The sequence below is a fragment of the Thamnophis sirtalis genome, unplaced genomic scaffold (genome assembly GCF_051295495.1).
Source record: "Thamnophis sirtalis isolate CommonGarterSnake01/CBP01778 unplaced genomic scaffold, rThaSir2_p1.2 scaffold_3, whole genome shotgun sequence".
Classification (NCBI taxonomy): Eukaryota; Metazoa; Chordata; class Lepidosauria; order Squamata; family Natricidae; genus Thamnophis; species Thamnophis sirtalis.
This window is the reverse complement of record NW_028261383.1, coordinates 25908556-25934460: the sequence shown is the minus strand read 5'-3', so window position 1 is coordinate 25934460 and position 25905 is coordinate 25908556. Positions and strand designations below refer to the sequence as shown.

The window sequence follows — 25905 nt, the reverse complement described above, 5'->3', positions numbered from 1 at the left end:
AAATGGTTAGGGGTTTCAAGGGTCTTGTAACTTGACAGCTTTAAGACACGTGTTTCAAATGCCAGAGTTCCTGAGCCAACATTTTGGTTGCTAAACAAGAGCGTTGTTAAGTGAGATTCACCACATTTTACAAGTTGGCCATGCTCACCCAGTCACATGGCTGGCAAGCCACTCCCACAAAGCAGGACACACCTACAGAAGAGGTTCTCAAAAAGTTTGAAACCCATCACTGCTTAGGACCGTTTTTCACACTTAACAACCGCTGCAGGGCGGCCTCCCAGTCATGTGACCAAAATTCAGATGCTCGGCAAGTGACTTCTATTTATGACAGTTTGCAATGCCCTAGGTTCATGTGATCACCTTTTGCGATCCTCAACAGGGATACCAGACTCACTTAACAACCGTGTTAATCACTTAACAAGTCCAGTGATTCACTGAACTGCCGTGGCAAGAAAAGTCATAAAATGGAGCAAAATTCATTTAACAACTGTCTTGTGTAGCTCAGTCAAGACAGGCTTAAGATACAGAAGAATCTTGACAAACTTGAACATTGGGCACTATCTAATCAAATGAAATTCAATGGTGAAAAGATTCTAATGGTGAAAAGGTTCTACATTTAGGCAAGAAAAACGAAATGCACAGGTACAGTATAGGTGGTACCTTACTCAACAGTAGTAACTGTGAAAGGGATCTTGGAGTCCTAGTGGAGAACCATTTAAATATGAGCCATCCGTGTACAGCAGCTGCCAAAAAAGCCAACATAGTTCTAGGCTGCATAAACAGAGGAATAGAATCAAGATCACGTGAAGTGTTAATACCACTTTCTAATGCCTTGGTAAGGCCACACTTGGAATACTGCATCCAGTTTTGGTCGCTACGATGTAGAAAAGATGCAGAGACTCTAGAAAGAGTGCAGAGAGGAGCAACAAAGATGATTAGGGGACTGGAGACTAAAACATATGAAGAATGGTTGCAGGAACTGGGTATGTCTAGTTTAATAGAAAGAAGGACTAGGGGAGACATGATAGCAGTGTTCCAATATCTCAGCGGCTGCCAGAAAGAAGAGGGAGTCAAACTATTTTCCAGAGCACCTGAGGGTAGAACAAGAAGCAATGGGTGGAAACTAACCAAGGAGAGAAGCAACTTAGAACTGAGGAGAAATTTCTTGACAGTTAGAACAATTAATCAGTGGAATAATTTGCCTCCAGATGTTGTGAATGCCACTGGAAGTCTTTAATAGCAGTAGACTTATATACCGCTTCATAGGCCTTTCAGGCCTCTCTAAGCGGTTTACAGAGAGTCAGCATATTGCCCCCAACAATCTGGGTCCTCATTTTACCCACCTCGGAAGGATGGAAGGCTGAGTCAACCCTGAGCCGGTGAGATTTGAACCGCTGACCTGCTGATCTAGCAGTAGCCTGCAGTGCTGCATTTAACCACTGCGCCACCTTGGCTCTTCAGATGTCTCTTTAAGATGTTGGATAGCCATTTGTCTGGAACGGTAGTTCCTGCTTAGGCAGCGGGTTGGAATAGAAGACCTCCAAGGTCCCTTCCAACTCTGCTATTGTATTATTGTATTGTATTGTATATTGTAGTCACAATATTAACCTGTATTAAGTTCTTGGCTAAGAGCTCAGGGACTGTTAGGCCCAACCCAAGTCTGGCATAAAACAATCCAACCAAAGGTCACTCCTTTATTTGCACATACCGCACGGGCGGAATCTTGCCAACTAAAGTTATACTACTGTAACCCTAAGCAATAAACCCAGAGAGATTCTAGGGAGTGGCTCTTTTTCTGAGCCAACTCTGGGCTTTTCTCCATCTTTGGGATGTGCTCCCTCTCCTTGGGAAACTACCATCACACTACCTCCTCCTTCGTACTCACTTCACAAGGTGTCCTGAATCCGCCTCCGGATGTGAGTTCAGAGGAGGACGGTGAGTTTGAGTCCGCAAAGGAAAAGTGTAGAGCCGAATATTGGTCAGGATCAAGGCTTGAAGGATGCTAGCCAGGCAGAGCAGCCTCAGCTAAATCGATCAGATGAGCAATAGACTGAGGCCGAGGTAGCTGAGCCACAGCTGCGCCAAGTTGGCCAGAAGGCTCCAGGCTAGTACCTGGAGCAGCTGCTGCCCCTTATCAGTGAGGAGGAGATGGAGTCCGCATCTCCTCCCGAGCCAAGGACATGTAGAGCAGAGAGGAGACAGGCACAACGCCAGAGTATTTGCAAGGAGGCAGCTTCGCCTCTTGTGAAGGCCTGTACCGGTGTTGCCTACTTAACTCCGCTGTGAAGACTTGGGTGTTGCAAGGGCAGCGTGCCCCGTTCCGTGCCTTGTGTGGTTGTATTGTGTATCCTGGTTTGTTTGACGTTGGGTGTGTCCATTGGACTCGGCTACCCAGTGACTCTCTTGCAGTATTTAGCTTGGACTCCGGACCCGTGCAATGGGGGTGCATTCTGAGAGAGGACTTATTTGGGGGAGCTTGCATAAACACCTATAGAACTCTTGCGTGTGTGTATGTGGAGTGGGGCAGCACACGGGGCCTCTGCATTTATGGAAATGCTATGGTTTGCATATAGAAAGCTTGCTTTCCATCCGGGCATTTTTTAAAATAAATTTTTATTTTTATTACACAGACAACACATACAGACAACAATTTTTTAAAAAAAAGCATCATCACATACAGCATGTCGTTTGGTTACAAGTGTTTTAACATCCATATTCTCGAATAACATTTACCATCACAGATTTTTCTTCTAGTATAACTAAATACCTCACTTTCATTGTGTAGTATATGTTCAATTACGATTAGTATTATTTTTTCCCCCACTAAATCATAGTTCCCTTACATTCTTGATTATCTATTTGATAACAGTATACCTTCATATAATCCCCATGTGAAAGGAATTTTTTTTTTTAACCAACCATTTATTTTTATATATCACTATTTTCCATTATACATAATTCCACCAATCAACTATCAGGTATGCTTATGTTCATTGTTATCCTTGTACCTCATACCTTCAAACAGAAATCTTATTCCTTCATTTTTCAACAAAATATTCTAAATAATCGCTACATATATATACCAATTTTTAATTATTCCCTTATTAAAATTATTTATCAACAACAAGATATCATTGTAATATATGTTCTTAAGGTTGCACATTATATCACCAATCCTCTATCATCCATCCGGGCATTTTTATCTCTTGAGTTCCCCTTCTATTATATTTCATTTGCATTTCACCATTCTTAACCCTCTTATTTTACTCCTCTGTCTGCTATATTGGCTGATTATCTCTAGTAAATTTAAATGCTGGGGTTCTTGTAGAGGGAGTCCTCAGCTTGCGGCCACAATTGAGCCCCAAAATATCTGGTGTTAAGTGAAGAACATTGGTTAAATCGAGTTTTGCCCCATTTTGTGACCTTCCTGGCCACAGTTGTTAAGTGAATCACCACGGTTGTTAGTCATGAAGTTGTTAAGTGCACCTGGCTTTGCCGTTGACTTTGCTCGTCAGAAAGTCGCGAAAGGGGATCGCGTGACTGCTGCAACTGTCATAAATATGAACCAGTTGCCAAACATCTGAATTGTGAAAGATGATGATGTCATTTTTTTTCTGACTTTGAATGGTCACTAAACGAACTGTTGTAAGTCGAGGACTATCTGTAATCCCACCCCGTTCATCTCAATGAATTTATCTAAAAAAATGTTACTCAACCTTGACGACTTTAAGTCCTGTGGACTTCAACTCTGTTATCTGTCCGCCCCGTGCCAATTCAGTGAAGCAGTAGAAGTGATTGGCCAGTGCCTGGAGGCTGTCAGGGTCTGGATGGGAACGAACAAGCTTGCACTCAATCCCGACAAGACCGAATGGCTATTGATGTTCCCTCCCAAAGATTGGCAAATTATTCCATCTCTCAGTCTGGGGTGTGAAATTATACACCCTCAGAGAGGGTTCGCAATTTGGGAGTCCTCCTGGATCCACAGCTGACTTTAGATCACCAGTTGTCGGCTGTTACCAGGGGGGGGGTCTTTGCCCAGGTTCGCCTGGTGCACCAATTGCGACCCTACCTGGACCGGGAGGCACTTCAGATAGTCACTCACGCCCTCGTCACCTCAAGACTGGATTACTGTAATGCACTTTACATGGGGCTGCCCTTGAAAAGTGTTCGAAGACTTCAGCTAGTCCAGAATGCAGCCCCGCGAGCGACTGTGGGTGCACCTAGGTACACCCACGTTACACCTATCCTCCGCGAGCTGCACTGGCTGCCCATTGGTCTCCGGACTCGCTTCAAGGTGCTAGTTGCTACTTATAAAGCCCTACATGGCATCGGACCTGGGTACCTGAGAGACCGCCTCCTGCCAATTACCTACCAAAGACCAATTCTATCGCACAGGCTTGGCCTTTTCCGGGTTCCATCTGCCAGCCAATGCCGGCTGGCGACCCCCCGGGGGAGAGCCTTCTCTGTTGCTGCTCCGGCCCTCTGGAACGAGCTCCCCGTGGAGATCCGGACCCTTACTACCCTCCCGGCCTTCCATAAAGCTACTAAGTCCCGGCTGTTCCGGCAGGCTGGGGGTTGTTGACGTACCCACCCCCCATTTCAATTGTGACTGTTTGGATTTTTAATATTGTTTGTATTGTCTTATTTATTCCCTTCCCCCCCCCCTGTTTATTGTGAGCCGCCGGGAGTCCTTCGGGAGAGGGCGGCATACAAAACCAATAAACCAAACCAACTCCCAGAATTCCCCAGCCAGGATTCTGGGAGTTGAAGTCCACAGGACTTAAAGTCGCCAAGGTTGAGAAACACTGATCTAAAAGAATTCTGTAAAGAAAAAAAATAAATATTTCAGGAATATTCCCGTTCAGACAGCTGCCAGTGGGCCCGAGAGAAAAACCCTGTTTACTTGTCATTCTGGGCAGAGACAAGGCAGTGGGTCTTATCACAGAGGTCCTGTGTACTGCGGAAGGTTCTAGAACAGAAATTGTGCTTATGAGCTGCATGGGTCAGCAGTAGGCCTCTTGGCATGGATTTAGATTCACGCATTGAAAAAGTCAATAATGGCAGAGAATCATCAGATCAAAGGCAGTTTGATGTTTACCAAATGTTTTCAACTGTCTGAGGGATTGTACTGTTACAGTGCTTTCTTTTTTTTAAAAAAATGCCTTTGAGCAAGATTTTTAGATTAATTCCTGGAAAGGTTTCAGCCATAGAATGGATAAGTGACCGGTTTCCCTGCTGTCTAACCTTAAAAATGGAGTCTAACCTTGCATACATTTAAGTTACTGGAGAATACATGTTGGCTGAACGTCAAAGTGGGTCAACTATGAAGGTAGTTCCCTAGAGAATTGGGTTTCTCAACTTTGGCAACTTTAGGATGTCTGGATTTCAACTTCCAGAATTCCTCAGCCAGCATGCTAAGGGAACTGAATTCTGGGAACGTACAACTCAAAGTTGCCAAAGTTGAACAAAACTGCCCTGGGGCAAGGAGTTGTAACCAGATGCTTCAAGGCTCCTGAAAGCATTCAGTGAATCTCTATGGAGATTCTCAGCCATCCACCTCATGGGTGTCCCAAAGGTGCTTTCTTTCGAAAGGTAATTGGGCTTTCTTGTTTCGCTTGAAGACAGTTTTGCTTTTCATTCAAGAAGCTAATCTCCAAAATATCTGAGGGCAGGACAAGAAGCAATGGGTGAAAACTAATCAATAGCAATAGCAGTTAGCAGTTAGACTTATATACCGCTTCATAGGGCTTTCAGCCCTCTCTAAGCGGTTTACAGAGTCAGCATATTGCCCCCAACAACAATCCGGGTCCTCATTTTACCCACCTCGGAAGGATGGAAGGCTGAGTCAACCCTGAGCCGGTGAGATTTGAACAGCTGAACTGCAGAACTGCAGTCAGCTGAAGTAGCCTGCAGTGCTGCATTTAACCACTGCGCCACCTCGGCTCTCAAGGAGAGAAGGAACTTAGATGGGAGGAGAGGTGATACAAATAGTAAATATGCCCAAATATGGGAGGAAGCATACTGCTTCCTTTCTCTGTCTATCGGCTCATCACAAGAAACCATCCAGACAGAAAGCCGTTATTTTTAATGTTGCCTTTTTGTTGCATTTGTGCTGAATTATTTATTTATTTATCAGCACAAATGCAACACATATTTGTGTGTGTTTGTGTGTTGTACTAGTAAAAGCAAATTGGATATAAGTTCTAAATTGTGAGCTGGGGGGAAGGGGGGGAATGCTTAGATATCTCATTAACTGACTTTGTTTCAGAATATGTTATAAAGGTGTAATGTTATTGGAGGTTTATTGAAATTGCGAACGAATGCCAGTAGGTGGTGGTGTCTTTAAATACAAATGATTTTAGATAAAAGCACGTTTAAATAATTGTAATTAAATGAGAATTGTGGTACATGGATAGTAAAATACATAATTTTTTTTTAAATTTAAAATGTACAATTCAATTTGAATGAAGTATATGTAATGATTGTGGAAGAAACACATGAAATGTATTTGTAACCAATCGACACACTTTCTACAAGATGTAACGAAAGATTATTCTTTTTTTGTGTTTTTTTAAATTAAAATAATAATTTTTTTAAAAAAAAAATGAGAGAAGCAACCTAGAACCAAGGAGAAATTTCCTGACAGTTAATCAGTGGAACAGAAGTTGCCTCCAGAAGTTGTGAATGCTCTAACACTGGAAGTCTTTAAGAAGATGTTGGATAGCCATTTGTCTGAAGTGGTATAGGGTTTCCTGCCTAGGCAGGGGGTTGGACTAGAAGACCTCCAAGGTCCCTTCCAACTCTGCTATTGTATTATTCCTGACAAAACAATTAATCAGTGGAACTGCTTGCTTTCAGAAGTTGTGGGTGCTCCATCACCAGAGGCTTTTAAAAAGAGACTGGACAGCCACTTGTCTGGAATGGTATATACTAGGGTCTGCTGCTTGAGCAGGGGGTTGGACTAGAAGACCTCTAAGATCCCTCCCAACTCCATTATTCTATTCTAAACTTCTTCAGTTCTGACAAAACGGTGGAGAAGGGAAAGATTTATATTCCTTGCAGTCAATCTGGCAGGTAATTCTCTTTCTGAGAGTCGTTGAGGCCCTTTGGAGATTTACCTGTGCCCTCAGGGTCACCTGCATCCGTAGTCTGCCATTTCCCTGGAAATCCGTTCATACCCCTGCACCATTCGACCAGGCGAATGCAAGGAATATAAAACCTTCCATTCTCCACACCATTCAGTCAGAACTGAAGAAGCTTCTTGGGTAAGAAGTGAAATGCCTTCAAACAAAACAAGAAAGTCCAGTTGCCTTTTGAAAGAATCAGTGAATCCCTTGGTGGTCTTCCAGAAGCTATCGCAAGTATAGCTTTTCCAGTCAGGTGCCCTTCAGGTGTATTAAGAGCTACAGCTATCAGTTGTCTCCAGCCAACGTGGCCTCCCGGCACCTCTGAACAGCACAAGATTAGGGGGAGAGTCAACGAAATTGTTTGCAAGGCTCTATTTACTCCTGGTTTCTAGGAAAGCATCAGAAGTAAACTCAGCTTCTTCCTGTTCCTTTCTTCAGAGAAAATGGAGATCTCGCCGGGCCAGTGGCTCCTTATCCTCTTCCTGGTGGCCATCCCGCTTCTGTACGAATGGAGTGCTACCTTCAAATATTTCTGTAAGATGGCGTTCTACAACAGCTACATCCTCTTCTTGGCTATCATTGCCATCCCGATCTGTGCCGTCCGTGGGCGCGACGTGGAGAATATGAGGTGAGTCTGTTTTAGGTGTGGGCTATTGGGTCCACCCCTCTTGGGCCAGGAGAAAGCCTTCATCGGAAGTAGGCCTATATCTGATAACAGCTGGGCTAGATAACAAACTTGCCCTTTCTGTGTATCCACCTTTTTGCTGCATTGGGTTACAGCATCCATCTTCAGCTAACGTAGATGGTGTAAAACGGGAAACACAGTTTAACTCCGCTCATCCTATGTGGGAAAACTGGGGGTTGTCCATCACTTTGAACATGTGCGGACTTGCTGGGGAATACTGGGAGTTGAAGTCCACACATCTTAAAGTGATCCTGGTTGAGGAACCTTTGCTGTACGCTTCCTGTTGACAGGGCAGGGCCAAAATAAATAAATAAAACGGGCTTTGCTGGTTTAACCCATCTTGTCTCCTGCTGTCATGGATTGCAAATGGCTGGTTTGGATGGGATCCTGACCAATACAGGATGCTCCATGAGAGTGGAATCCAAAGGGGAAGGAAGAGACTGTATCTGGCCTTGCAGCCTCTTTATAGCTGGGGATCTGTTTTAAGAGGAGACGTCCAATGTCTCCTGGAATGGAAAAAGGAGGAAAAGAACAGGCTTGAAAGGGAAAGAGAGATTCTGCTTTGCCCTGTTTCAGAAAGTCTACTGTATTTTTCGGAATATAACATGCACTTTTCCCCCCTCCTAAAAGAGGCTGAAAATTTGGGTGTGGCTTATACTCCAAATGTAGCCCCACCCACCCGCCGGCCCCTACCCTTCAGCCTCTGCGCGTCCTCTTCCTGGCTGCAGAGATTGCCACTGAGAATCACTTGTGTTTTTGGCCTCCGGCGTTGTGTTTTCAGTAGATGGGTTGCTACCTATTCGCACTGGTTCGGATGAACCGGTAGTGAAAATTGCGACTGGGTCGCCGAACTGGTAGGGATGGCCGGATGGCGATGCCCTGAACCGGTTCCCCGGTCCCCATGTTTTTTACTCCTTTTTTAATGTTCTGCGCATGCAGTTTTTGCGAAAGTTTTTGGCACCTGTATATGTAAAATGGCGTGCACAGGGAACTGGCAGTAATGACGGGAGCAACCTACCCCTGCTCCTAATGCTCGATGCGTGATGCTGCCTAGAAGAAGCTGCTGCCTTCTTTTTTTTACCCCTTCCCTTCTTTGACTGTTTTAGTCATGGAGCTGCCTCGGAGGATCAGCTGTGCTTTTGAAGCTGTTTTTCAGCCCAGGCACGAGCTAAGCGATCTTCTGTGCTTTGCCTGCTTTTCTAACTGCTGCTCCCGCCAACAATCAGCTGTGCTTTAGAAGCACAGTCCCCACCATCCCCAATCTCAAAACCAGGCTAAGGACTAGCCAGATGAATACCTGGTAGGCAGAATTCCCCTCCCTCCCCTTTATTTTCCTCCCAAAAAACTAAGGTGAGTCTTATACTCCGGTGCGTCTTATACTCTGAAAAATATGGTATTTTATGCGTTGGAGCGTCTGGTTTAGATTTTTTTACATTCCTGGCTTCTGTTTTCTTGAATAAATCACTGTTGGGATGAGTTCATGCCACTGCCAGCTGTAAAGCTTATTTTACATCTTATATTTGTAAATAGTATCATGGTAAGCCACAAACCAACCAACCACATTAGAGATTCTCAGTCATCCAGGTCATGGTTGTCCCAAATATGCTTTTTCAGGAGGCAACTGAACTTTCTTGTATTTTCTTCGAAGGCGTTTCGCTTCTCATCCAAGAAGCTTCTTCAGCTCTTGACTGGATGGTGGGGAATGGAATTATTAAACTCCTTGCAGGCAGCTGGTCATTTGCATCCTTTCAGCGAGTTGTTGAGACTATCTGGAGGGCTTATCTGTGTACAAATGGGTGTGGCGCCTTTTTGGAACTGGTGAAAGAACTGTGTTGTAGACTGGAAATAGATAATGCCGTATCCCCTCTCCCCCATCCTCTGTTGAGAGAGGGCTGTTCAGTTTTGGCATGTCCTCTCTCAACAGAGGGGGCGGGGGCTTTTTCAAAAGGCAATTGGACTTTCTTGGCTTTTTCCATGAAAAGAAAGAAGCTTGAACTGAACTTGAACTGTAAAAGCTTCTTGGATGAGAAGTGAAACGTCTTCAAGGAAAAGCAAAAACAAAAGTCCAGTTGCCTTTTGAAACAGCACCTTTGCGAAAAGAAATAAAAATACCAAAGGTGAAATAACAAAGCAAAAAACAAAACAAAAAACCCATCCCATGACAAAATTGCCGTATTTTTCAGATTATAAGACGCACCATGATTTTGAAGAGGTAAATTAAAAAAAATGTTTTTGCATGTTTTAGGCCTCCCAAACCCTCTGCATGCATCCTTTTTTGCCCCCCAAAAAGGGAGGGGCATGCAGAAACTTTGGGAGGCTTGTAGAGTGCTCCTGGAGGCTGGGTGGGGGCAAAAACGGCCTGGTTTTTTTTTCCTCTTCCCCCCCCCCAGCCCCTAGGAGCACTTTGCAAGCCTCCCAAATCCTCTGCACATCCATTTTTGCAAAGGGGGCGGGGTTTTGTGAGGCCAAAAATGCTATATTCAGCGTATAAGACACACCCAGATTTTCACCCTCTTTTTTGAGAGAAGAAGGTGCGTCTTATATTCTGAAAAATACGGTAAGCAATAAAAAATGGGGGAAAAGACGATCACATCTAAATTCAGGCAAAAGCCCTTTGAAACAATTGTGTCTTCCGGTCAAATCTTTTCCCAGGCCAGCTTTTCCTGGCCTAATAATCTTGGTGAAGCTCGGTGTGGGAACATCTGGGAGCAACTATTATGTCTTTGGGGGATGCATGATTTCCCTCCCTCTTTTTAGAAAAACACTGAGGCTTGCTTTCGACATGGTGTTCTAGCTAAGGGGTCTCCGAACTTGGCAGCTTTACAGCTTGTGGACTTCAACTCCCAGAATTCCCCTTCCAGTTTCCACAAACTTAAAGCTAAAGTTTGGAGATCCTTCTTCTAACATGCATATGGTGAAGTTGCTGTTCTCCAAACGTTGGTGGTGAAAGGCAGCCTCCGAGCCTTTGGAGGGACCACCATGTTCCCAAAAGTTGATGTATCCGCAGGCATTCACACTTAAATGTTGTCCAGTTCCAATTTGATATGCTTTCTCTCTTCCTTGCCCTTCCAGGGTATTACGATTCATGTTGCTCCACATAAAATACCTCTATGGGATCAAGATTGAAGTGCGGGGGACGGAGAACTTCAACATCAAGGAGCCCTACGTGGTGGTGTCCAATCACCAGAGCTCCCTTGACTTGCTTGGTAGGACTGGAGGAAGGTGTGGAGGATGGGAAGGAGCTAAGAGTTTGATCTGGGCTCTATTAGTTCATTTGTTTTTGTTAGTGGGTTTTTTTTAAATAGATGTTGCGATGTAGTTTGCAAGTGGAAGTTGCCCAGAGTTGTTGCATTAAAAGATGGGCAGCAAATAAATTGGATGGATGGATATGAGAAAGAGGGGGATGGGGGGAGAGAGGATACATGGTAGATGATAGAGAGAACTAAAGAATAAGAGATAAATAGTAGGTAGGTAGATAGGTAGAATTACTGTAGATAGATAGATAATTATGATAGACAGACAGACAGACAGACAGACGGATAGAATGAATTACTGTAGATAGATAGTTACGATAGATGATAGATAGCTAGATAGATAGATAGATAGATAGATAGATAGATAGATAGATAGATAGATAGATAGATGATAGATAGATAGATAGATAGATAGATAGATAGATAGATAGATAGATAGATAGATAGATAGATAGATAGATAGATGATAGATAGAGTTACTGTAGATGGATAGTTACTGTAGATGGATGGATGGATGGACAGACTGATAGATAGTCTGGCATTTTTCCTACTGTCTCTTTTGCTCATCACTCCTCTAATAAGCCTTAGTTAATGAAAAATTTATTTCCTACCACTTCTTCAGTTGAAAACTGAATTGAAATTAATCTAGGTAATAAAAAAAAAGATATGCAGGTAGTCCTCGACTTACGATCACAATTGAGCCCACAATTCATTCTGTTAAATGAGACATTTGTTAAGTCACTTTTGCCCCATCTTACGACTTTTCTCATTCACATTTGTTAAGTGAATCACTGAAGTTGATAAATTAGTTACCCAGTTGTTAATTGAATCCGGCTTCCCCGTGCACTTTGCTTGTCAGAACGTCGCACAAGGCGATCGATCATATGATCCCGGGACATGTCATAAAGATGAACCACCAGTTGCCAAGCATCCAAATTTTGGTCATATGATCGTGGGGATGCTAAAAATGTCATAAGTAGGGGGAAAGAGTCATAAGTCACATTTTTTTCAGGGCCATTGTAACTTTGAATGGTTGAGAAATAATTTGTTGTAAGTCGAGGACTACATATATTCTGTCTCTCTTAGTGGTTAAAGTGGTTCCTTCACTTGAAGCCATGGCCGTCTGGTTCAAGGCAAATATTTTTTATCTACGACAGGGATGAGCAACTATGGCCTCTCTATGAACGTGTGCTGGCTGGGGAATTCTGGGAGTTGAAGTCCACAGCTCATAAAGGGGCCATGTTTGCCTACCCCGGTCTATGACTTCAAGCGCAGCATAGCTAATCCTTATGTTTTTTTGTCTCTACAGGTTTAATGGAGGTGTTGCCATCTCGGTGTGTGCCAATTGCCAAGAAGGAGCTGATGTATATGGGCACGGTGGGGTTGGCCTGCTGGCTGGGGGGCATCATTTTTATCAACCGCAAGAAAACCAACGATGCCATCAGCGTTATGTCTGAGGCTGCCCAAACTATGCTGAGCCAAGATGTGAGGGTTGTTGTTGTTGTTATTTGAAAGTGGGTTGTGGAACTGTGATGAAATTTGGAGGAGAAAGACGGGTGGGACGGAATTGCGTCTCAGCTAGGGTGATGCTCTATGCAGATCAGTGGTGGGTTTCAAAATTTTTTAGAACCTCTTCTGTAGGTGTGGCCTGCTTTGTGGGAGTGGCTTGCCAGCCATGTGACTGGATGGGAGTGGTTTGGCAGTCATGTGACTGGATGGGCGTGACCAACTTGTAAAATGTGGTAAAACTCACTTAATAACTCTCTTGCTTAGCAACCAAAATGTTGGCTCAGAAACTCTGGCATTTGAAACACCCAAGTCGTAAAGCTGTCAAATTACAAGACCCTTGCACCCCTAACCCTTTAGAAAAAAAAACCCCAGGAGTGTTCAAACTTGACAGCTTTAAGACTTGTGGACTTCAACTCCCAGAAATCCTCCTCTGGCTCTTCATCTTGATGATTTGCGGACGGGCGGGGGGGAGGGAGCTGGAACCTGTTCTAAACGGCACTGTAGATTTGTGGAACGTCTTCTATAGAAGAGCTTAGAACTGGCAGGAACCCACCCCTGGTGCAGATGACAGTGAACATGGGGAATCGGGATTGCGAGATTGAGGAATGGGGAATGAGGGATTGGAAAAAAGCAGCAAAGAAGAGCAGCTAAAATGATTAAAGGCCTGGAGACTAAAACATATGAAGAACGGTTGCAGGAACTGGATAGGGCCATTCCAGAAGAAAAACTAGAGGGACATGATAGCGGTATTCCAGTATTTGAGAGGCCAAAATGAGGGGGTCAACATTTGCAGGACAAGAAACAGTGGATGGAAACTAATCAAGGAGGGAAGCAACCTGGAATTAAGTGAGGACAATTTAACCAGGGGAACAGCTTTGCCTTCAGATGTTGTAGGTGCTTCATCACTGGAAGTTTTTAAGAAGAGACTGGACAGTCACTTGTCTGAAATGGTATAGGGCAGGGGTATCTAACTCAAGGCCCGAGGGCCGGATCACGAGGCTCTTAGATATGGCCCGCAGGGCTGCTCTGGAAACAGCGAACAATCAGCCTGTGGTGCCTCTGCCAGCAAAAATGGCGCTCAAGGGAGGCGCACATGCCCCTCCCGGCCTCTGTTTTCACTGGCAGAGGGCTGGAGGAGGCCGTCGTAACCAAAAACAGATCCCGGGAGGACAATTGATTCCCCCCCCCCCCAGCCCTGCCCAGGCCACCACAGGCAACATTCCATGGTCACATGACACAATGTGGACACTTGACAGCTGGTTCATGTTTATGACGGTTACAGCGTCCCAGAGTAGTGTGATCACCTTTTTTGTGACCTTCTGATCAGCAAAGTCAATACGGCAGCCAGGTTCACTTTCCAAGTGCTACCACCTTAATAACTGTAGTGATTCGCTTACCAACTGTGGCAACAATCAAGACCGTAGTTGCTAAATTGTTGTAAGTCGAGGACTACATATGTTCTGTCTCTTAGTGGTTCCTTCACTTGAAGCCATGGCCGTCTGGTTCAAGGCAAATATTTTTTATCTATGACAGGGATGAGCAACTATGGCCATGGGACACTGGAACTGTCATAAATAGGCGTCAGTTGCCAAGCCTCTGAATTTTGGTCCCATAATCAAGGAGGTGCTGCAAATAGTCGTAAGTGTGAAAACCGGTCAAAAGTCACTTTTTTCAGTGCTGTTGTAACACTGAAGAGTTATTAAATGGTTTAGATTTACTTGATCACGTGAAGTGTTAATACCACTTTATAATGCCTTGGAAAGGCCACTCAACTGTGAGAGAGATCTTGGAGTCCTAGTGGACAACCATTTAAATATGAGCCATCCGTGTGCAGCAGCTGCCAAAAAAGCCAACACAGTTCTAGGCTGCATAAACAGAGGGATAGAATCAAGATCATGTGAAGTGTTAATACCACTTTATAATGCCTTGGTAAGGCCACACTTGGAATACTGCATTCAGTTTTGGTCGTCACGATGTGGAAAAGATGCAGAGACTCTAGAAGGAGTGCAGAGAAGAGCAACAAAGATGATTAGGGGACTGGAGGCTAAAACATATGAAGAACGGTTGCAGGAACTGGGTATGTCTAGTTTAATGAAAAGAAGGACTAGGGGAGACATGATAGCAGTGTTCCAATATCTCAGGGGTTGCCACAAAGAAGAGGGAGTCAAACTTATCCAAAGCACCTGAGGGTAGAACAAGAAGCAATGGGTGGAAACTAATCAAGGAGAGAAGCAACTTAGAACTGAGGAGAAATTTCCTGACAGAACAATTAATCAGTGGAACAGCTTCCCTCCAGAAGTTGTGAATGCCCCAACACTGGAAGCCTTTAAGAAGATGTTGGATAGCCATTTGTCTGGAACGGTATAGGGTTTCCTGCCTAGGCAGAGCGTTGGACTAGAAGACCTCCAAAGTCCCTTCCAACTCTGCTATTGTATTGTATTGTGCTTTGCAGCTGCGCTGCTAAGTTTACAAGTGCAGTGATCCAGCTAGATGTAGCAAGAGAGGTTGTAAAATGGGGCCCAAGAGTTACTTGACAACTGTCTCACTTAGCAATGTCAATGTTGGGCTCAATTGTGGTTGTAAGTCGAGGACTACCTGTAGGTGTAATGGTCTGTGAGAATAACCTTGGGAGAAAAGAAAAAAAAAGCTGCGGCCTAGTTCATCAGCCCCCAGCCTTTTGAGCACCAGGGACCGGCACCATGCAAACGTTTTTCCGTGGACCGGAGAGGGCGTGGTTTCGTGTGTTGCCTGCATCCCATGGATGGGTCTTTGCTTCTTTGCGCAGACCAGTTGTTAGCATTCTTCAGACTGGTGCCAGTCACAGACCGGGGTTTGGGGACCCCTGGCCTAATCGATGGTCTGATAAATGAAACCTGAGCAATGATGGAGAAAATATCTCAGGAGTCCTCCCTACCATGTTTTCCAAAATATAAGACAGGGTCTTATTTTCTTTTGACCCCCGAAATAAGCACTTGGCCTTATTTTTGGGGAGGTCTTATTATTTCTGAGGTGCAGGAGGCTGCAAGCTTGGTCACCTCATGGCTGCTGCTGTGTTGCAGTATTTTCAGGGGAGGGCTTATTTTAGCGCATTCTGACAGGGTTCCAAATAGCATCCATAGTTACCGTATTTTTCAGAGTATAAGACCCACCTTTTTCCTCAAAAACAAAGGCTGAAAATCTGGGTGCGTCTTATACATAGAATACAGCATTTTTTTGCCTCCCGATGCCCCACCCCCTTCATCAAAATGGCCGTGCCTAGCCTTATGGAGACTTTCAGAGAGCTCCTGGGGGCTGGGGAGGGCAGAAATGAGAAAAAATGGGCCGTTTTTTGCCACCCCAGCCCCAGCAGCACTCTATAAGCCTCCATAAGGCTATGCATGCAATTTTTTTGACAAAAAAACGTTTTTGCAAAAAACTGGCCAATTTTTTGCTCCCCCGCCCAAGCACTCTGCAAGCCCCCCCCCCCAAGGCTATTCATGCCTTTTATTTGAAAAAAAAACCAACGGGCCCATTTTTGCAGAAAACAGGCCGTTTTGGGGAAGTTTGCAGAGTGCAAAACCTTTTTTTCCCCCTTTCAGAAAGCTCTTTAGTTAGAGTGATTGATGAGAATTACATTGATCAAGTGCTGTGCCAGCAGAAATAAGTCTTAGGTGCTGCAGGTTGTCAGCGATTTCCTTCTCCAGCATATGGATAAATACACCTGGAAACATCTACCTACCTACCTACCTCCTCTCTCTCTCCCCCTCCCTATCTATTATATTTCTCTCTCCCTGCCGCTACCTACCTACCTAACCTCTTTCTCTCTGTTCCTACCTACCTACTGTTCTCTCTCTCTCTCTCTCTCCCTACCTACTCTCTCTCCTTGCCTACCTACCATATTTCTCTCTCTCTCCCTCTATCTACCTACCTACCTACTTTTTTTAAAATTTGCCTCTTCCAAACCTTAGTGCGTCTTATACTCCAAAAAATACGGTAAATCAGAGTCCAAGACAAAGTACTGCTCAAAGGTCCAATTTATTAAGAGAACCATGTTGGCACATCTGGTAAAACCCGAATCTGAAAGCTTCCCGGTTTTCCCCACCTAGTTGAAAGTTCAAGATCTTGCCCCCACACCCACAAGTCCATCACATGGTCCAACCTTCCACTGCCATGCTGGCAGTTCCGCCCATCCAATTCCAGTCAGGTGCAGAGGTGCCAAGACAAAGGATGACCTTAGCTTTCTAGAAGGAATGTTGTTATGGCTACATATCATCTATGTAAGCCCGATTAGGCTTACTATCCGGGGAGGTCTTATTTTCAGGGAAACGGGGTAGTTTTCGCAAAAGTAAAAGGAAGGAAGGGGAAAGAGTTTGCAAGATTGTGTTACTGTAACTTTACAATAAAGGTAGTGTTAGAAGTCATGGCTGGCATTTCTTGTCTTGGCTGCCTCGAGGGGCTGATGGGACCCACTCTCAAAACACCCATTTCTCAATGGATTCTTTGCTCAGCCTTTTGTGCCTCTTCACGAAAGGGACTTAATTCTTCCTTTCCTTGGGCTCCCTTTGCAGGTTCGGGTCTGGGTGTTTCCCGAGGGTACCAGGAATCACAATGGCTCCATGCTGCCCTTCAAACGGGGCGCCTTCCATTTGGCGGTGCAAACCCAGGTAAGGGGCGCCCTGTTGACTCACTTCTTCCACCGAGGGACAGCTGGCAGCTCTTTGCCAAAAATACCCAAGTAGAAATATTGAGGAGTTTGGGGTTCAGGGTTATTTGAGCCCTTGATATGAACCAGACTATCCCACAGAACTTTTGGATTGTTGCATATTATGTCAACATAACAATTGTATTTGATGGATTACATTGTATTTGGTTAACTGGGTTAAACCTGTTCTCTAGCCTGACCATTGCATTGGTTATCCTGGTTAGTCAGACTTGGCAAGCTCAGAGCAAGAACTGAGGATATAGATAGCCACAATTCTGTGTGTGTGTGTGTGTGCGCGCGCGCGCGTGCGTGTTTGCAATGAGTTGGAAATCTGTCCTCATTCATTCCCCAAGTTGCTTTTTCATAAGACAACTGGACTTTCTGGTTTTTTCTTTTTGAAGACATTTCACTTCTCATCCAAGAAGCTTCTTCAGCTCTGATCTCTGAGCTGAAGAAGCTTCTTGGATGAGAAGCAAAATGACTTCAAAGAAAAACCAGAAAGTTTAGTTGCCATTTGAAACAGCATCTTTGGGACAACCATGGCCTGGATGACTGAGAATCTCAATAGACATTTGTCCTCATTCAGGGCGGTCCTATAGATTTTTTTTTTTTTTAGGTATTTTATTAAGATTTATAGGCCGCCCTTTTCCCTGAGGGGACTCAGGGCGGCTTACAACCATTAGGGAGGGGGTACAATACAAAATAAACAATATATAAACAAAATAAGTAGTAAAAACACAACATGCATTCTACATTCAACACTCGGGTGGGGCAAATTAAGGACTTATCCCCAGGCCTGTTGGGAGAGCCAGGTCTTGAGGGCTGCGCGGAAGGCCTGGACGGTGGTGAGGGTGCGTATCTCAACGGGGAGATCGTTCCACAGGGTCGGAGCTGCAACAGAAAAGGCTCTCCTCCGTGTAGTCGCCAGTCGACATTGACTGGCGGATGGAATTCGGAGGAGGCCCAGTCTGTGCGATCTTATCGGTCGGAGGGAGGTAATCGGCAGAAGGCGGTCTCTCAAGTACTCAGATCCACTACCATAAAGGGCTTTAAAGGTGGTCAATAGCACCCTGAAGCGCACCCGGAGATCAACAGGTAGCCAGTGCAGCTCGCGGAGGATGGGTGTTATGTGGGCGAACCGCGGTGCGCCCACCATCACTCGCGCGGCCGCATTCTGAACTAACTGCAGTCGCCGGATGCACTTCAGGGGCAGCCCCATGTAGAGCACATTGCAGTATTCCAGCCTAGAGATCACAAGGGCTCGAGTGACTGTTGTGAGAGCCTCCCGATTCAGGTAGGGTCGTAACTGGCGGACGAGGCGGACGTGGGCAAATGCCCCCCTGGTCACAGCCGACAGATGATGATCGAGAGTCAGCTGTGGATCCAGGAGGACTCCTAAGTTACGAACCCTATCTGAGGGGTATAAAATTTGACCCCCCAGCCTGATAGATGGAACATTAGCCAAATTGTTGGGAGGGAAACACAACAGCTACTCGGTCTTGTCCGGGTTGAGTACCAGTTTGTTAGCGCTCATCCAGTTCTTAACGGCCTCCAGACCCTGGTTCATCACATCCACCGCTTCATTGAGTTGGCACGGGGCGGACAGATACAATTGCATATCGTCCGCATATTGATGGTATTTTATCCCGTGCCTCCGAATGATCTCGCCCAGCGGTTTCATGTATATGTTAAATAGTAGGGGGGATAAGACCGAGTCCTGCGGCACCCCATATTTTAGGGGCCTCAGGGACGATCTCTGCCCCCCTACCAACACCGACTGCGACCTGTCCGAGAGGTAGGAGGAGAACCACTGCAAAACAGTGCCTCCCACCCCCACCTCCCGCAGTCGTCGCAGAAGGATACCATGGTCGATGGTATCGAAAGCCGCCGAGAGGTCAAGGAGAACCAGGATGGACGCATGGCCTCCATCTCTGGCCCTCCAGAGATCATCGGTCAATGCGACAAAAGCGGTTTCTGTGCTGTAACCGGGTCTGAAGCCGGACTAGAAGGGGTCAAGGTAGCTAGCTTCATCCAAGGCCCGTTGAAGCTGGAAGGCCACCACCTTCTCAACAACCTTCCCAACAAAGGGAAGGTTGGAGACAGGACGGTAGTTATTTAAAATGGCTGGATCCAAGGATGGTTTCTTCAGGAGGGGTCTCACCACCGCCGTTTTTAGTGCGGCGGGGAAGTGCCCCTCCCGAAGGGAGGCGGTTACGACCGCCTGGATCCAGCCACGTGTCACCTCACTGCTGTTGGCAACCAGCCAGGAGGGACACGGGTCCAGAATGCAGGTGGAGGCACTCACAGCTCGAATGGCCTTGTCCACATCCCCAGAGGCAACATCCTGAAACTCAACCCAGAGATGGTTTGCCAAGTGATCCTCTTGTGTCCCGGCTGGATCTGCTGCGGTGGAGTCCAAGTCCGACCGAAACCGAGCAACTTTGTCCGCTAAGAATTGGGCATAATCCTCAGCTCTACCCTGCAAGGGTTCCCCCGTGTCCCTCCTATTTAGGAGGGAACGGGTTATCCTAAACAGGGCGGCTGGGCGGGACTCAGCGGACGCAACCAAGGTGGCAATATGAGATCTTTTTGCTGCCCTAAGTGCCCTGATGTAATCCTTGGTGCAGGTTGTTAATAGTGCTCGGTTCGACTCGGACTTATCGGACCTCCACAAGTGCTCTAGGCGTCTCCTCCGGAGAAGGATGTTCCTGTCATTAGAAGCCAACTAGGGAAATGGTCTTTGAAATTCTTAGCGTGGGGAGAATTTTAATCGTCATTCTTCTTTAAAAAAAAAAAGTCAGTTTTACCCTGAGTGCAAACTGAAGTCCTCCAGAATCCATCAGAATCTGGAATTCCCAGATGAACTGAAAAGAGAATAGATGTTTCATAAAAGACAGTGGCAGACGGTGGCAGATGACACCATAGAGTAAAATAGCATTACTGTGACCGAGGAAAGGAGGATTTTCGCACCCTACATTCTTCCCGTTTTTATCAGAGCTAAAATAAACTGGACAGAGCAGATTTGTGAAGTGTTTGACACCCCTAAGCGGTACTGACAGTGGAGAATATTTGTAGCTCATATTTGTGGACGTGAGAGATGTGAGAACATCTGTGGATTCCTTGGTGCTCTCTGAGCTTGGTGATTTGCTCAGCGACCATTTCATTACCCAGCTACATATCAAGGACTCCAAAGCAGATTTGCTTGATCTGATACTCTCGTTTAAAAAACAACTGCGCATCATATAAAAGAGAGTTTTGCCCTAATTTAGATTTGGAATGGAGGAAAAGGGGGGGGGGAAACCTATCTGCATTGTCTTCCTTTAAAAAAAAATTACAGGAACTTAAGCTCCTAGAAATTACATGGTGTGTGTGTGTGTGTGTGTGTGTGTGGTTTTTTTTTAATAGTTGCATAATCATATTGAAATGAGTTGCGTTATAAATGTGTTTCTAATTGACCAATAAAATAAGCGCCTTCAACCCTGTGCAAAATAGGCCAGCAAAGACAAGATCTTTAGAAATGTTTTGAACGTTGTGCATTAAAAATACAAAGTGATTTGGAGGTGGTTTTCCCACCATTAATGGCAGCCAGTGGTTGCTAGGTACAAAATGGTGGCCAGTGGTTGCTAGGCACAGCTTTCTCTATTTCAGAGGCCAAATGGCCAGCATATGTTGAGCAATTTCCAACTGCCGCCCTTTATTTACTTTCTTTTCTCTTCTTACAAGGTTCCTCTCATCCCTGTTGTAATCTCATCGTATCGAGATTTCTACAGTAAGAAGGATAGGCGCTTCACCACAGGTGACTCCATGTCTGATTTCTTGTTCATTTGTGAGGAGCAGAAAGACACACACACGCACATACACGGACACCAATGAGCAAGGCTTTTTTTTCTGGTACTTTCCATCAAGGCCCACCCCAAGGTTTTGCCCACAAGCATAATGAGATCTCTTTTTACAGTTTTATTAGTTTATAATATAAAATACAACAGCAAATAGTAAGAAAAAAAGGGAAAGGAAAAGTGAGGGAAAGAAAAGAGGGAAAAGGAAAAAAAAAAGGCCTTGACTTCTGACTCCCTTTTGTGCAGTAGAATAAGACAGTAACATCAAACCTCAACTTTTCTACTTTTATATAATAGTATAAACTGGCCATTCCTATAACAACAAACGTATCTAATCGGTAAAACCCAAAATCACAGTTTCATTCCCCCACCCGCCCCCACCTCGAGCACAAAGTCCAGGAGTGGTTTCCAAGTAGGAATAAAAGTATTTGTATCTTTTTCTTCGACCAAGGCAGTCAATTTAGCCGTCTCTGCCAACTCCATCAACCTTTGCAGCTATTTGTTCATTGTGGGGCTCGAAATGTCCTTCCATTTTTTGCACAAGGCAGTCTTGCGCTGTTTGATGTAACATCAAAGTTTCCAAAAAGTTTTTCCAAGTCTTTCCCCATGAAACCTGAAAGAAAAGTTTCTGGTTTTATCTTTACATTCACTTTAAGAAATTTCTGCATTAGACTATGAATCCCACTCCAACATTTCTTTGCTTTATCCACATGTCCACCATAACTGGTGAAAGGTCCCTTCTTTACATTGGCGTTTCCCATTTCTATTCCACAAGCATCATGGGGACTATGCAGAGAGTCCTCAAGTTATGACCGCAATGGACCTCAAAATTTTGTAAGAAAGAGAAGCCAACCCTGTGAAGGTTTTTTTTTTTTAAATGAGTATTTATTTGGGTTGTATGTGACCTTTCTAATCTAGCTGCTTTTCAAGGATTCCGGGAAAAGTTTAAACACAATCCAAATGCGACAAATAAAAAACAAAACTTAATATGGAAAGATCATTTAACAATCCACTCTGTCAAAAGGAATGTGCAGTCTCAAAAGAGATAGGTGGCCCTCGATTTACAACCACAACCGAGACCCAAATTTCTGTTGCTACCGTTGTTAAGTGAATGTTGCCCCATTTTACAACCTTACTGACACAACTGTTAGATAAACCATTGCAGTAACACGGTTGTTAGGTATGAAGAGAAATGACATACTGAATCAGAATTTTGATGGGCGAACAGAAATCAACAAGTGACACTTGTGAGGTGGGCAGCTATCCAAATTTAATAATAAATGAGGTAAATACAGGCAGAACTCAATTTAGGACCACAATTGAGCCCAAAGTTTGTTGCTGCCGTAGGAGTTTTGCCTCATTTTACATCGTTTCTTGCCACCGTTAAGTGAATCGCTGCAGTTGAGTTAGCAACACGGTCGTTAAGTGAATCTGGCTTCCCCATTCACTTTGCTGGTCAGAAGGTCGTAAAAGGTGATCACATGACTCCAGGACACTACAACCGTCAAAAATACGAGTCGGTCATGTCCAAATTTTGATCATGTGACCATGAGGGTGCTGTGGTGGTCATAAATCGCTTTTTTTCAGTGCCGTTGTAACCTCGCACGGTGATTAAATGGATGGTTGTAAGTCAAGGGCTACACGACAAGTGGGGCACTATGGTCCCTTTATCACTTGTGAACTTTGACCCCCAGCATGGCTGGCTCAGGAGTTCTGGGAATTGAAGTCCACAAGTCATAAAGGGGCCAACGTTCCCCTGGACTGCATGTACCTCTTTACAGATTTGCGGGGGTGGGTGGGTGAATGCCTTTGCTTGCACTCTGGTGGGGCCTTTTTGTTGTCTTGCCTTTTTCAAAAGCCGTGTCTTTCTCTCCGAATGCAGGGCGCTGCATTGTCCAGATCTTGTCCTCCGTGCCCACGAAGGGGCTGAGAGCCGACGATGTGCCGGCTCTGACGGATCGAGTGCGCCAAGCCATGTTGGTTGCTTTCGAGGGGCTTTCCGCGGATCTGGGTCCCCCGCAGTGACTTCCGCCACCACTTCCCCCCCAACGTCTGACCCGGGAGCATGGCGGGCTGTGACTGGGAGCAGCTGGCACCCAAAGGCAGACAGATAACGGGACCAAGACAGAAGAGGGCAGCGCTTGGGAGGGGAGGGAAAAGGAATCGGAACCGGTTCTGGCAGAGGAGTGATGGGCACAGCATCTTGCAGCAAAGAAGGGGGGTTTGAAACGGGTGGGGAGGGGGTTGGACTCAGCCACATGTGCTAGGAGACCTGGGAGTGGAGTGGATCCCAAGCCACCCTCGTTGCCCTCTTCACTTCTGGATCAGAGTTCTGACTCCCCCCAGTAGATGGTACAGCCCGGTCCCTGCCTCCATCTCCTCCTTGCTCCCCATTTTGTTCATGTGGACTGTTCCATTTCAGTTTCTTGGACTTGGCCGTTGTGCTTCCCGTTCCGGGAAGTTTTTTTCCAGGCTGAACCACGGATCCCTGGGAGCCTGCAGAGGGAGCCATGGACCTGGTTTACCCTGGCTTGCTTCAAGGACCAGGGGGATCTTGGTGAACTTCAGACTCAGAGCGATGCCGTGGGGATGCCCCTTTCTGCTTGCGGAGCCCCTGTGTGTGAGAACTCTGGACCCACCATCGCCTGGGGAAGGAGGAAGGCAGAGGGTAGCCACGCCGGGGACGAAATGCTGGCCAATCCATCAGAACATGCCAGGCTGCTCAGCCTGACTCAGCTCCAATCATGGACCGGACTGCTTCCTTCCAGGGAGGAGGCCTGGCAGAAAGGGGAAAGGAAGGAGATCTGCCTCCCTCTGACGCTTCCAAAGGGAACCAAAGGGGTCTTCTAGCAGACATAAGCAGAGAGAGAGAGAGATCGCTTGCATTGCCTTCAACTGGAGGTTGTTTGTGGCTTTGGGTGGAAGAGGGAGAAGGGAGGCAAAAGGATGGATTTGGGTGGGGAAACTTGGGCAGAGAGGAGGATTTGGGGGTTCCGGTTGCTTGTCGGACTTGCCTGGAACTGCTCTTCCTCCCACCCACCCACCCACCCATCCCCATTCAGTGTTGGGAGATTACGTTAAGCTCCCTTCCCCGAGGCGAGGATGGGAGCCAGGCCACTTTGCCAGATGAAAAGATGCAGGGAGAAGGGCTGGCATCGGTCACTTCTCTCCAGCTGTGGATCAGGAAGCCCCAAAGAAAAGGGACAGAAGCCTTGAGAGGGGAGGGGGAGGGCAGGGTGAGCAGGCAGGGCCTTGTCCCCAGGCCCAATTAAGCATGAGGGTTGCAAAAAAGCAGGAAGCTGTGGCCTTTGAACCAGGTGTTAACGGGACAGGGGATGGAAAGGAACCCAGGGTGGGGTGGGGGGGGGTTGAGGAGGCTCCTGCATATCGGATAAAGGAGGGAAGTGGGACCATTGGCCTCTGGAGAGCAACTGGGGAGGGTGTTTGCGGCAGGGTCTTTCGGGGAGAAGAGGAAATCAGGAAGAAGAGGAAACCATTGCCCCTTGCAGGACGAGAGTGTTTGAGAGCTACGATGGGGTGTGCTGATTCATGGAGGCCCATACTGATTCGTGGGGTGACGAAGCCTTGCGGTTCCTTGAATCTGTGTACCTCTCTTCTGCCTTTGGATTTTCCCTGAAGGTTTCTGCCGTTCTCCCCCACCTCCCCGGTTGGTGGATGACCGGGGGCGGGGGGGGGGCTGGGCTTTCTTTCCTTTTTCCAGATGTTCCTTCTTGGGGGGAGGAGAAAAGAGATGTTTTCCATCTGGGGAGGGATGAGGAGGGAAGAGACGTTATCCGATCCGTGTTCCCAAGACCTTCCTGCTTTTAATAAAAACCCTCGAAAATTCATCCCCCCCATCACACGTGGTGCCTTTTCCTCAGTCTTTGTAGCAGATTGGCAAAAGTGTTTGTGTGTTTGTGTGGGTCTCCACTGTCACGTCTGCCCTTTCAGGAGCTCTTTAAAGCAACGTTTCTCAAACTTGGCAACTTTCAACTCCCAGAATTCCCCAGCCAGTATGGGGAATTCTGGGAGTTGAAGTCCACATGACTTATATTTACAATGGGTTCCCCTCCCCCCCAAAAAACCAACTGGTGCATATATATATATATATCCTCCAATGGATTTGCTTAACATCCACAGTGTTTGCTTTATGACTGCTGCATTCGTTCAATTGTGAAAAATGAAGAGTCATGAAATTGGGTGTGTGGTCACATGATAACCTCCTCAACGACCATCACAAGTTATGACCGCAATTGCAGGTTCAATTGCAGTTGTAGGTCGAGGACTTATTTATACAGTCGGACACAATAGAGTACAATAAAATTAATTTAGTATTGGGAACAAATAGCAGACTACAATAAATCAAATGTGGGTGTGCTTTTTCTTGGGACAATCTAATGATACATAGGCACTCTTAGTTTGTCAAGCCGTAACTTGGAATATTCCAAATAATACTGTATTTATTTTGAAGAAAGGAATGATTTGGATTCAACAGAACTAACATGGCTACTGAGATTCTGCCCTAATTGAAGGTGATCTTTTTCAGCCAGATTCCTTTTGTTGCAGTAGAAAGAACTTCTTTTTTTTCCTGTTCAGGAGCAGTAGAGCCTGTGGTCAGACGATAGAACTAAATCTGTGACCTTAGGACCATTGATGATCCATGAAGACATTGCCAATGGTCCTAGGGTGGGCCCCAAAATAAAAAGATGAATGAAAGAGGCCAAAATCTCACAACCTTAATACAAACCTTAATACAATAGCAGAGTTGGAAGGGACCTTGGAGGTCTTCTAGTCCAACCCCCTGCCTAGGCAG

At 45.8% G+C, this 25905-nt stretch overlaps 1 protein-coding gene across 1 annotated transcript in view; it reads left to right on the top strand.

Moving 5' to 3' along the window:
* Window positions 1–24949, top strand: part of AGPAT1 (1-acylglycerol-3-phosphate O-acyltransferase 1) — a 54746-nt gene extending 29797 nt beyond the window's left edge. The window contains exons 2-7 of the mRNA XM_087711730.1: window positions 7566–7755; window positions 10885–11018; window positions 12376–12551; window positions 17123–17218; window positions 20980–21052; window positions 22975–24949. Coding sequence (XP_087567856.1) covers window positions 7571–7755; window positions 10885–11018; window positions 12376–12551; window positions 17123–17218; window positions 20980–21052; window positions 22975–23117 — 807 coding nt within the window. The 5' untranslated portion in view covers window positions 7566–7570 and the 3' untranslated portion in view covers window positions 23118–24949. The remainder of the gene's footprint in view (window positions 1–7565; window positions 7756–10884; window positions 11019–12375; window positions 12552–17122; window positions 17219–20979; window positions 21053–22974) is intronic.
* Window positions 24950–25905: the final 956 nt, after the last annotated feature.